General features: G+C 33.1%; 1 protein-coding gene across 1 annotated transcript; it reads right to left on the bottom strand.

The window, feature by feature from the left end:
- Positions 1-16: 16 nt before the first annotated feature.
- Positions 17-4782, bottom strand: LOC125200544 (probable pectin methyltransferase QUA2). Its single transcript, XM_048098183.1, has 9 exons — positions 4452-4782; positions 3211-3939; positions 2998-3127; positions 2493-2733; positions 1934-2159; positions 1666-1838; positions 1259-1562; positions 875-1013; positions 17-634 (listed from the first exon to the last, which is right to left on the bottom strand). The coding sequence occupies exons 2-9, from the start codon at positions 3924-3926 to the stop codon at positions 476-478; spliced, it is 2088 nt and encodes a 695-aa protein (XP_047954140.1). The 5' UTR covers positions 3927-3939; positions 4452-4782; the 3' UTR covers positions 17-475.
- Between the last annotated feature and the right edge of the window lie 7077 nt (positions 4783-11859).

Here is an 11859-nt window from a genome sequence, read left to right as displayed (position 1 = left end):
GGTGGACGAAATAGTATTCAACAATAGCTCTAAAAATATCATAAAACTTGAAAATAAAGAAATTGACATACACTAAATGCTAAAGTAGCTAACTTTAAAAGAATATGTATACACAAGCAAACAAATTTTTTGCTTATTGTATACTTCTATAAATCCATCCATCACAATTTTGAGTATACATGTGCATGAAAATGTCCCTAAAAAGAGGCATCAAAAGGGTATATAGTCCTGTCTCCCCACACCCCCTTCGTTTTTGATCTCTAGTTACACGGTCACACAGACACCTTGCGGCGTCTATAAAAAATAACGCGATCATGCAGTTCCTGCATCGTGCTATCGACCCTTTCTCTTCGATTATCAACTTTCTTTCCTCCGGTTCTTTAAGAATGTTGGATGATGCAGTAAAGAAATGAATGTGAATATTATCGTCTATCATATGTAAATATACCGTTCGTGGCTTGTTCTTTTACCAAAATCAGCTCGCTTGTCTCTTGAGGAACGGTTTCTGGCAGATCAGGAGCCTCTCGTTGCTGTTGCTCTCGATCTCCACTACTCGCGCGTCCCATTTCAGATGAGTCGTCAGAGATCTTGCAAACTCGATAAGAGGAGTGGTGTCCCTCAGAATCAACCATCCCTGTGTTTTTTGTACACGTTGGTCAGCAAAACGAGAGATTTATCAACGAGAGAGCACGTTGAAGCACACGAGCAACTAATCTAGACATATAAAGAGAGCCATTGATCTAGACTTCAGCTTTTAGACACGAAACGAAACAGATTTTTCAACGCTCTAAATAGTACGGTCTCGGGTCTTGATTATCTTATCCATTCTTGCAAATAGTTCATACTATGTTGTTTCATAAAGCACAAACTATACCTCTGGACGAAGTAAGCGATCTATCTCAGCAAACATATCGATCATTTGGCATTTTGGCTGCTCGGAAAATTCAAGAGTGAGAAGTCCTTCCGCGTGAACTAGATCATACGTCCTTGGATACGATGGAAACGGTTCACACCTGCCAAAAAAAACTGATCTTTAAATCCATAAAGATTGGAGGAAACCTAAAGGATGATTCGAAAAAAAAGCTGTCGATAAAAAGTGAAGCTTTAGACTCCTCACTTATGCTATATGATAAGTCGATAAGTCAAATGCACATTCCATTAGCTCAATTCATTCACATTTCTTAAAACCCGAGCCACCAAAAAGTAAGACGTCTATTGGTGAACGTAGGGAGTATGTAAAACAGAATGTAAGAATTACCAGTTATGCAGCACGCCAGTAAAGCCCCGGTCAACTATCAAAGGGAGACTGTTACGACCACTCGTAGGGACCACGTTCATAACCCAGACGGATTTCTTAGTCTCTAATAAGGCAGCATTGAAACCTCCCAAATGAGCATTCATGTCCAGCACATTTCTCAGCATGTTATAAGGCGGGGAAGGATCTTCGTCGCCAGGCCTCTTTGGATGATCCGAGAATATGAGGGGTGAAAGCAGAGACCAGAAATCTTGGACGGCGGATTTCCAGTTTACAGAATCCTCTGCAAACTCGTCTGCGCTATAGCCTACACGAAAGCAAAATAAATCCAATCAGGAGATGCCAATAAAAGGTAACACAACCTGTATCCCGATTCCTGCACCAAGCAGACTATGCGGTGTTAACATTACCATATCGTTCAAGTTCAGCTGGGGTCAATGCCGCCTGTGAGGGCCATTTTCTCCTATCTTCAATAGGAAGCCAACGGCGGTTTTGAGTCCCTCCAATGCATGCCGGGAGTGGTCGATAATATGGGGTCTCGACATCGTGGCCCTTACTACACAGAGAAAAGGAACCACTTTTCCTGAAAAAATGAGCAAACATGATGTATCATTTGCAAATGCAGCCATCAATTTATTACTAGTATTATATAACAGAGCAAGAAAATCACCCTCTTACCGTTTGGAATAACAATTCTTTTTACTAGTCTTCTTCCAAACGACAGTTTCGTCTTGCTGTGGGAGCATATCCCAGCAGAGATTTTCTGCTGCCACGCGCACTGTATCCCATTTTTTCAGGTTGGCTTTGTTGCGTAAGGAGCGCTGAGAGTTTATAATGGGATCGGTCCACACAAAATATCCACCGGGCCGCAACAACCGATCAACTTCAAGTAAATATACGCCACCTGCATTCAGTGAGATAAAACACTTCAATCATAGGAAGATTATTTTGAATGGTAATGCATCTGATTTGCAATCAGAGACTAATTACAGTCAATGTTATTTGATTTTGTCGAAAAGGTACAATTAGTGGCATAACATGTACCATGAGAACTATATTGATCGAGTAGTTCTTGAAGATTAACATTGTAACAAGCTAAGAATCATCTTTTCCTAGTTTCAGAACTGATAGTTCGATTTTTATGCAATTGCATCTAATCAATGAAAAAGTTGTCGCATCATTTTACCTCCGTAACTATGTTCCAGAAGAAAAACAACCGTAGCAGAATCAAGATTACCTTTTGTGTCCCAATCAACTCGACATCTTGCACAATGAATCATGTCAAAAGATATAGATGGATAAGGGAGCTGCTTAGACGCAAAAGAACCAATCATTGCCGGGAGACCCCTTTCCAGGGTTAGCTGGACTTGACTGCCTGACGCCTCATAGTTTGCTAAACACATGGTTAATAGTTGGTATGAAGATAATCGTGCCCCAAGACTACCATAACCACATTCTATGTCCAGGATTGTTCTGACCTGAAAATGTAACAAAAAATAAGTACTGCATATTCGTATTTCAGAACCCTGAGAAGACGTTTTTAAGCATTGAAACGCATCAAAGATTGCCACATAACATGAGTCGAATATGACAACTCTCTAATGAAATGATCCGTCTCATTCTAACCATAAATGACTAAATAGACAAATATCAACCAACTGCTCGATCACTGTCATGCTTTCACAGCATAATTGAAGTGGCGAACAATAATTTAAAGAAGATGTATGGTGAATTTCACTTACTCCAGCTTGTATAAACGAGGACTCATTTCTCAGCCCAATAATTTCTGCAATTTGATGAGAATAATCTTCAACATCAAAGGTAGAAGACACCGAACGAAAGGAAATCTGGTCTTCGTCCAACATCATCATCCTGCAATTACACAACAGAGATTAAGATATCAGATAAAAGAAAAAAAAAACCAACAATTACTTCAATTCGACTACGAAACTCACCTCTTAGTCAAACTACCAGATGACAGGACTTCCTGTGCCGTAATATTAACATTTGCAAACCAGATTATGTCTTTCCCAGCAGGCCACCGTAGAGGAATCCTATAGTTCACTGGGGGAAGAACCAAGCAATTCTGTTTCAACCCGTGCACACAATGCCGATCATATTCTTCTCCCCCAGAAAACCCCAAAGCAAGATTTTCCGAAACATTGAAGCACGGAACAAAGTTCTCAGACTCCTGAGAACAATACTCTAATTCCCTAAACTTCGACGAACTAAGAGAAAGCTCCCCAATTTCATACATATCAGAGACCAGCTGCTCCTGAAGCCGCCTATATCCATGGAACACTTGCCCTCTCGACGTTGAGGCTATAGAGAGCGACCACCAGTACGAACCAGTAAGAGCGAGAATCACAATGGCTACTAAACTGAATTTGAGAAAGGAGAGAATCACTTTCTGCCAACTCCTAACAACCCTGGGACTGAAGGGATCCGATACAAAACCGTGCTCTCCCAAGCCATGAGTCGAATTTGTGAAAAGAAATCGAAAAGGGTTCTTCAAAGACAAATGTGTAACATCAGCTCCATTTAGCTGATTCCGATGCAAATCTTCCTTCTCCAACTTATCTTTCTTCTGAGAATCATCCCAATAATCATTACTATTCCCCGAGAATCGCTCCCCGCCACTCAAAACGCCCCGGTGAAGAGGCCTCGACATCTGACTTACTTACCTAAACAACCCCATCACATAAAAGCTAAAGAATCAATACCAATACCAATCAAAACAGCAAAAAGGCAAAAAGGGAAAACAGAGATCATAAAGAAAGTGATGAATTTGGAATGGACTATTCCCAAATCTGATACTAAATCCTCTAACATCAAAAAAACACAGTCACACACCGTGATTTATGGGAAACACATGGATACAAATACATAACGTGATTTGTGGAGATTACATTGAAATCAAATCTAAAAGAGAAAGCTTTACAGTCTACATGTGACTTGAACTAAAACTAAAAATAGGAAACACAAAATCCAAATCAAGAAACCAATTTTAAGTGATAAATTAAGCATATATCTGCAAAAACACAACTAAGATTCGAGTTACTGAACACAAAAAACACTGAATTGAAGGCCATATAACTCCCAAAACCAAAACACAAAGACCCAGTTGGATCAATGGCACCAAATGATCAAATACAAACAGAAAACAACAACATAAATTCTGGGCGTCAGAGTTTACCTAAAAAGATGCAAACTTTGCTAGAAACAAGATAGCCCTCACTTTCAGCTTAATTATGGGGCAAGTTTTCATGGATTTCTCACAACCCAAGGCTTATTTGTCGTTTCTTTAAACCCCTCCTTCAACCCTTGATTTCACACACTCACACTGCCTCCCAAAAATTCAATCTTGAGCTTCAGATCACATTCAAGAATTGGGAGCAAGAAAATTTCCAGCTAGAAAGTATAGATGAAGGAGACTTCAGCCAAGTGGAAAATGGGCTTTATATACATTTATATATGCATACAATTTGTTGGACTGTGAAGAATTTCTACTGAGGAGTGGGATCCAATCTTATAGCTCGGTGAAGATCTCTCTCTCTTTTTCTCTCTCTCTGTAAGTAAATATTTTTAATTTTGAGTTCATAAATGTTGAGTTCATATCATTTCTCATTTAATTTGAATTGATTGATTTAATTTTCAATTGTGTCCAGCTTTTAATTTTTAATTGAAATTGAATGTAAGTACACTACAAATATTTTTTACATTTATATTTAATGTGAGTAATTAGACCTCAAAGATTAATTAATGGTTTTATCTTTTACTCCCTCCATCCCCCATAATTTGTCACCATTTGACTCGGCACGGATTTTAAGAAATGTAATAGAAAGTGAGTTGAAAAAATTGGTGACATATGGATCCTACTTTTATATATTAGTTTTATAATAAAATGTGAGTGAGAATGAGTTAGTGGAATACGAGGTCCACTGCCAAAAATGGTAAAAGTGAAAGATGACAAATTTTTAGAGACGGACGAAAAAGGAAATAGGTGACAAATTTTTAGAGCCGGACAACATAGGAAATAGGTGACAATTTTTCTGGGATGGAGGGAGTACTTTTTATTTTTAATTTAAGTTGGAATATGATGTACTAACTAAAATTGTGAGCATTAATAGTAGGGTCCAATCACATTAAAACAAGTCTTAATCCAGGGGTTAATAATACAAGATGTTTGATTCTCTTTACAAAAATGAGAATTTCTTGCATTTTTTATGTTAATTAGTAGTAGTAGATTTTATGTAGCATATACTAGAAAGGGATTAAATTGAAGATTCAAGAAATAAAAATAAAATGTGTACAAATACAATGCACATCTATAGGTCATATATTTATGTCATACTCCTATTTTGGATCGTAGATATTAAATAAAGTTAATTGTTTGGCCGGATAAGGAATTGTATGCACTTGTCATTTGTCAATTAATAGTGGCCCCTCAAGTTTCGGTGCCATATTGATTATAGTAATATAATTTCATACTAATACGCTATAAATAGTGAATTTAATATAACATTTAAAAAAATCGATTCGATCTTTGTAAAATTGACCCTTATCGTCTTAGTATCTTTTTATTTTTAAAAACCCTAAGCATTAATGGTTAGTTAAGATTAATCAGATAGTCAAAGAGAGACCAAATCTCGAGGAAACTACCTAAATGAGGTGAACCTGCAAATTAATTACATATAATTAAAAACTTCAATTCTTATTTACTTCCATTAACTAAAAATACATTTTTTTTCTTGTTTTATTGAATTGAACGTGGAATAATGTAAATAGATATAAATAAGTATTAAATAAGATAATTAATTTAATATTGTTAACATTTATAAAAAATACTCTTTTTGGCCAGCCAACTGTATAGCTTTATCCTCAAATTAATATAGTGAAATGGGCATGGTTATCTCGACTTAATTAAAAGTTGGAAGTGGCCAAACAATATAAAATATTTTTTTATGAGTCAAACAATCGATATGTGTATTTATATAAGTATATATACCTTTTTTAATGCAATATTATTTAGGGTAATATAACTACATATTACCAACGTAGTGGTCACGTTTAACGTATTAGGTTGGGTAGGCATTTTCACCAACTTTAATAAAATGTGAACATGTCCAAAATAGTCACAATCAATATTCCTAACATTCTAAAATAGCTAACATCGAATTATGTATTATTATTAGATAGCACAAAGTAGTGTAGGCAATAGAAAAATGTACAATTTGCATAGTTTTAGTAATATAGAGGTGGAATTAATTATAGCCACAACTAAATTATAGGTTTGAGATTTAGTGTGAATTCAATTAATCAAGATTTAAAAAATTGAAGTCACTTGCGTTTGGACTTTGGAGTGTAACGCGGTTTTTAATAGGACAAGTTGGATACGAGTTTAGTCAACCTTTTTAGATACTATTCTTTTTTTTATTATTTTATTTAGAATTGTTTATTGTCACTATTTCATTGGTTAAGTCAAAGTTGAGTGTGGTTCACATATAAATAGCCTAAATTATGATTTGTTTTGACTAGTTTTCGTTCAATTTAGATCTTGGATCGGTCGTTAAATAACAAATTTGATAAGTGAGGCGATGATTATTTTATGAATAATATCACAAGCAATAGGTGGAACACTTACAGTCACTATTTCAATGTGATTATCCATTATATTATAGCAACACTTATGTGGTTGTGTGTAAGCTTTTATTATTCTGAAATAATGTATGCATATAATCTAAATAAATAATAAGGAGTAATAGTTTTTTAGTAGAAAATGTTCCAACTCTCAAAAGGGGAGCACAAAGTCCTCCAAATATAAAGGTACTGACTAACAGCAAAGAAAAACACTATACAACAAGGACAACGATAAGATACGATAACATCCCTAATGAATTATTAAAAGAAACACAGAATATAAACAAGGTCACGAGTCACGACACTAACCTAGATCAGAGTTGTCTCATATCAACGGTAAATAAAAAAAACATAAAGGATAGCAGAGACAAACAAGTTGAAGAGGAATTGAAACACACCTGTCAAACTGAATATTAGAGTTTATTGGATATTCTTTGGATCGCCCATCCTCTAATGTCATCAAAATCTTCATGTGTTACGGTGAATAAAAGTTACAAATAATTATTAGAATTATTTTTAATATAGTACAGTAAATGCTAACAAAAATAAAATAATATTTTTGAATATATCGTGGAGACTAAATAAACTAGAAATATCCATATATAAAACGTGTTGAAACTCATTTAACATTAAATAGGTCACCAACTCCCAGTCGACATTACCACAACAAACTACAGTGCAATGGATCTAATAAAAACTACTGTGCAATGGATCTAATAGATAGTACTCCTACTTAATGTATTTAGTATTTTTTATATAAATATAATACTAGTATATTTATTTAATCTATTAAAGTACTATGTGAATATAAATAAAAGAATAATAATAACATGCATCCAATTGCATGGGGCACCCGTTCTAATTACATCATAATTATCACTAATTATAAATAGAAACTAATTATTTATTTATAAATTGAATTGATTGGAGCATTTAATCTATCTTATAATTCGATTTGAGGTGGCGATAAATGCTAGAATGTCTATAACATATTAATATAATACTACTATGATGGAATAATATTGTATTTCAAAATGGTAATGGCTTATAAGTTTCTACAAAAATCAGAATAAAATATAGAGTACAAATCACATTCTGTAATGTTAAGAAGACTCTTCTTAACATTATTCTCACCTTTATTTTATCATTTCTCTACTTTAATTATTTATTATCATTTTTATAAAATAAATATGCAAAAATAATGAAGCTCCTAGTGGTGGATAGGGGGAGTACTAATCATGAAGCACTGAATTCAGAAATAGGAAACTACTATACTAATTAATATGTTGTTGTATTCACTCGTGAATGTATTTTGTGCCTTTGCACACTGTTGTATGTCTCCTTGTCTACTCTTCGTCCCCTCTAGAGCATATATAAATTATTCAAAAATCAATATGTCGCGCATTATTTGTAAGTTTACGTCACAAAAAAAATTTATAAAATAGATGGGCATGTATCGGCAGTCAGAATCACATGTTCGTGTAGGCCCTTAATTACGAGCTAGTGTCGCATACTCGTGTTAAGACAGTATTATGTGTTCAAACAGGCACTACGAACGAGTACTGTGTACTCGTATTAAGCGCTAAGCAAGTCGATACGGATGCCCCAAATATACCAAAGTTCTTATATTGTGGACAAAATTTACAGCACATAGGGATTGGGTGCAATGATGGTATATAATGGACTGTCAAACCCACAAAAATGATTTACAATTATATATGGGTCAATTTGTCATTAATTACCAAGGCATAGTGCAAGCCCCCACTTATTTCTTTAATGCTAGTCTAGTTTTGACATTTCATAGTATTATATTTGTCTCTTCGTTTTTATATATTTTCATTTGAAAAATCTTGACTGGATTATAGATTTATAGTATAGCAATTTTTATTTCAACAACTCTGTCAAGCATAAAGTCTCGGCAATATATTTAATACTTTTGTTCTATATTATCTTATATTTGGATATTTTGAAATAAAGTTAACTTTAATGACTACTATAAGCTAAACTGAGAGATGGAAAAAAGTACTCTCTTTTTTTGTGTTTTGGCATATGGACAAGAGGGTGGTGTTCAAAATTCCATTTTTTGGTAGGATAAATTAATGGAATTCTCATAATTACCCACATTATTATTTAAAACAAACTAATAACTTTATCCATATATGATGATAATTTTCTATATTTCAATTCAATAATGCATCTTTACAAACACACCCCATGTTATGAGGTTTGGTCCCCCACAGAGAGATTGGATACTATTACGTAGTTCCTACGTTTGAATCCACAAATTTTTGCTCATGAATATTGGTGAGAGAGAGTCATGAGTCACATTATTATATAGTGGCACCATTATTATAGTTTGCATTGAAATTTTATAAGATGCATTTGGAATTTATAATGACGATTTTTTTTGGTTATGTAGATGAAAAAAAATTAGTTTTATAATAACTCTCTCCTTATGCCCAAAAATATCTTACTTTTTTGCAATTTGATTTTTAAAAAATGTGAAAAAATAGTTTTGTACTAATAAAATGTGAGTGAAATTAATTAACGGAATGTCAGACTTGGTATTTGTTATATATAGTAAAAGTGAAATGAGATAATTAGTTACGGACGGACCAAAATTGCAAAATGTAATATTTATCGACGAATTAAGGAGTTAGTAGTACTTTTTAGAGAGTAGAATTTTAGAAAGTAAAATAGCATAGTATCATAAAATTGTTGGTCATGTGCCTTGTGTGAATCACATAAGTGATTATTAGCTTATGTCATTTTCATTTCTTATATTTGTACAATTAAAACATGGTTGGATCACATTCAATGTTGCCACTTAATCAATGCCAACATATATTATTACTTGATAATAGTAAAAATAATTAATTTATTATTTATTATTTTCATCTACTTACGAATAAAAAGACACTAGTATATATTGTATCATCATGTGCTATCACTAGACATATTAACATGCACCCAACTTTATAAATAATTTGTTAATGACTTGCCTACACTTTTTTAAGTAATTGGTCTAATCTGACGTCACAATCATCACTTTTCTAAAATAAATTGTGGAGTAATATTAAAAGTATAAGTAATTAATAGTAATATGGAGTACTAGTATTTATTACACATGCAAAATGGGAAAAAAAAAAAAAAAACATATAGTATAAAAAAGGGTAAAGCATGAAGCGACTTTAAATTGCAGTATTACTGAACTCATAGTCAAATTTATGTAACAAAAATTAAATTCACCAATCATTTATATAGAAAGTTGGAAAATGATATTTAAGATGATAAAGTGGTTGTGTTTTATGGTTGGTTGGTAAAGGTTTGATGTATCCGGCATAGCTACTTATGTGGAATTAAATTAAATTAAATAATTTAAAAAATGCGAAATATACAAAACTTTTTTCTTTAAAGAGATAAAGGAATTTAAAAAAATGTAACATCCATTTTGTTGAAAATAATTCATTTGCACGTTATAAAAGCTAATAATTTGAGAGCGATAATTGAGATTTAAGATTCACAGACTCACATGCAGACTTTCTATATTTCAATCACGTGTGGGGCCACTCGTGAGAGGATGTTTAATATTATTGAGATTGTTTAAGTTGATTGATAATTATAGATTGTTTCTTGGTATCATCCAAATTTTATTCCCAGAGAAATTGCGTTTAAGGTGTCTTTTCTATCTATATTCTTTTTTTTTCTTACATCATCATCGTCAATAGATGTTAATATATTTTATTGTTTAGGTAGATAATAGTCCATCCATCCTAATTTAGAAGTATCCATCCTAATTTAGAAGTGCAATTCAGTTAGGATACGAGTTTTAAGAAATTGTTGGAGTGTGTAATAATTGAAGTGGGGTAGTAAAAAGTGGGCTTTTTGTATGTTTAGTATTTTATTTTATTTTATTTTTATAAAAATAATGACATTTGAGTGTAAATTTCATTAATAATGAAGTTAAATTTTATGTCCAAATATAATAAATTCTAAATGTGACTCTTAAATTGGTACGGACGAAAATGGCAAAATAGAACTCTTAAACTGGGATTTTGAGAGTAGTATCTAATTAATATGTGATAATCCAACAGTATCATAGCACAAAATTGTAAGATTACAAGATAAGGTGCTTTAGTTAAATATTTGAAAAGTAATTTATTTGTTGTCGATTTTTCTTTGGGATGTACTCCCTCCGTTTCACATTTGGAGTCACTTATTGTTATGGCTCGGGTTTTAAGAAAGAGTTGAAGTGTGTAATAAATGAAGTGAGATGGTGGAGTTGGTTGAAGGTGGGTCCCTTTTGACTTTTGATTTTTGTTTTGATTTATTTTAGTTAATGGAATTTAATGTAATTTTGATGAATAATGGGGTAAAATTGTATGACAAAATATGGAAAATTCTAAAAGTGACTCTTAAACTGGGATGAACTTTTATGGCAAAAAGTGACTTTTAATCTGGAACGGAGGGAGTAATTTATATGATGCACAGTATGCCTAATCCCTATCACTATTGGTTAATGTACTTTAGTTAATGTACTTTATCAAGTGAGTATATAGTACTCCTACTTCGCTCCAATTTTTGATTTAGTTACGATTCACAATTCTTTTTAATACATCTTTTGTTAGTACTAATATACTAAGTGCCCGTTCGGTTCCCAAGATAACTTTTATCTTCTCCATTCACATTTTTAACAAAATTTTAGCTAACAATTGTAGATTTAGGTCTGTTTTGGCCCATTTGAATGGACTCCTTCTCCCCTAATCTCATGACTATCCATCTCACCTCACCCCCTCCTACTAATTAGTCCATCTCCCTCTACTCATTATTCTCCTCTCCACCCTACTCTACAATCATACATAAGACTAATTTAATCCTAGCCAAGGTCTATTTTATTGTATGTTACACTACATCTCAAGACAATTTTGTTTCATGAACCGAACAGCCACTATCAAAATTTCTCA

This window comes from Salvia hispanica, chromosome 1, assembly GCF_023119035.1.
Source record: "Salvia hispanica cultivar TCC Black 2014 chromosome 1, UniMelb_Shisp_WGS_1.0, whole genome shotgun sequence".
Taxonomy (NCBI): Eukaryota; Viridiplantae; Streptophyta; class Magnoliopsida; order Lamiales; family Lamiaceae; genus Salvia; species Salvia hispanica.
Note: the sequence above shows the minus strand (reverse complement) of the source record. Positions and strands in the feature narration are given on the sequence as shown.

What these genes read in the sequence shown, in the direction of transcription:
- LOC125200544 (XM_048098183.1), bottom strand. Translation starts at nt 3,926, where the DNA reads ATGTCGAGGCCTCTTCACCGGGGCGTTTTGAGTGGCGGGGAGCGATTC. An exon ending in TCTGGTAGTTTGACTAAGAG is followed by an intron (nt 3,128 to 3,210) that starts GTGAGTTTCGTA and finishes GTGTAATTGCAG; the next exon opens with GATGATGATGTTGGACGAAG. An exon ending in AAGAATTGTTATTCCAAACG is followed by an intron (nt 1,839 to 1,933) that starts GTAAGAGGGTGA and finishes TCATTTTTTCAG; the next exon opens with GAAAAGTGGTTCCTTTTCTC.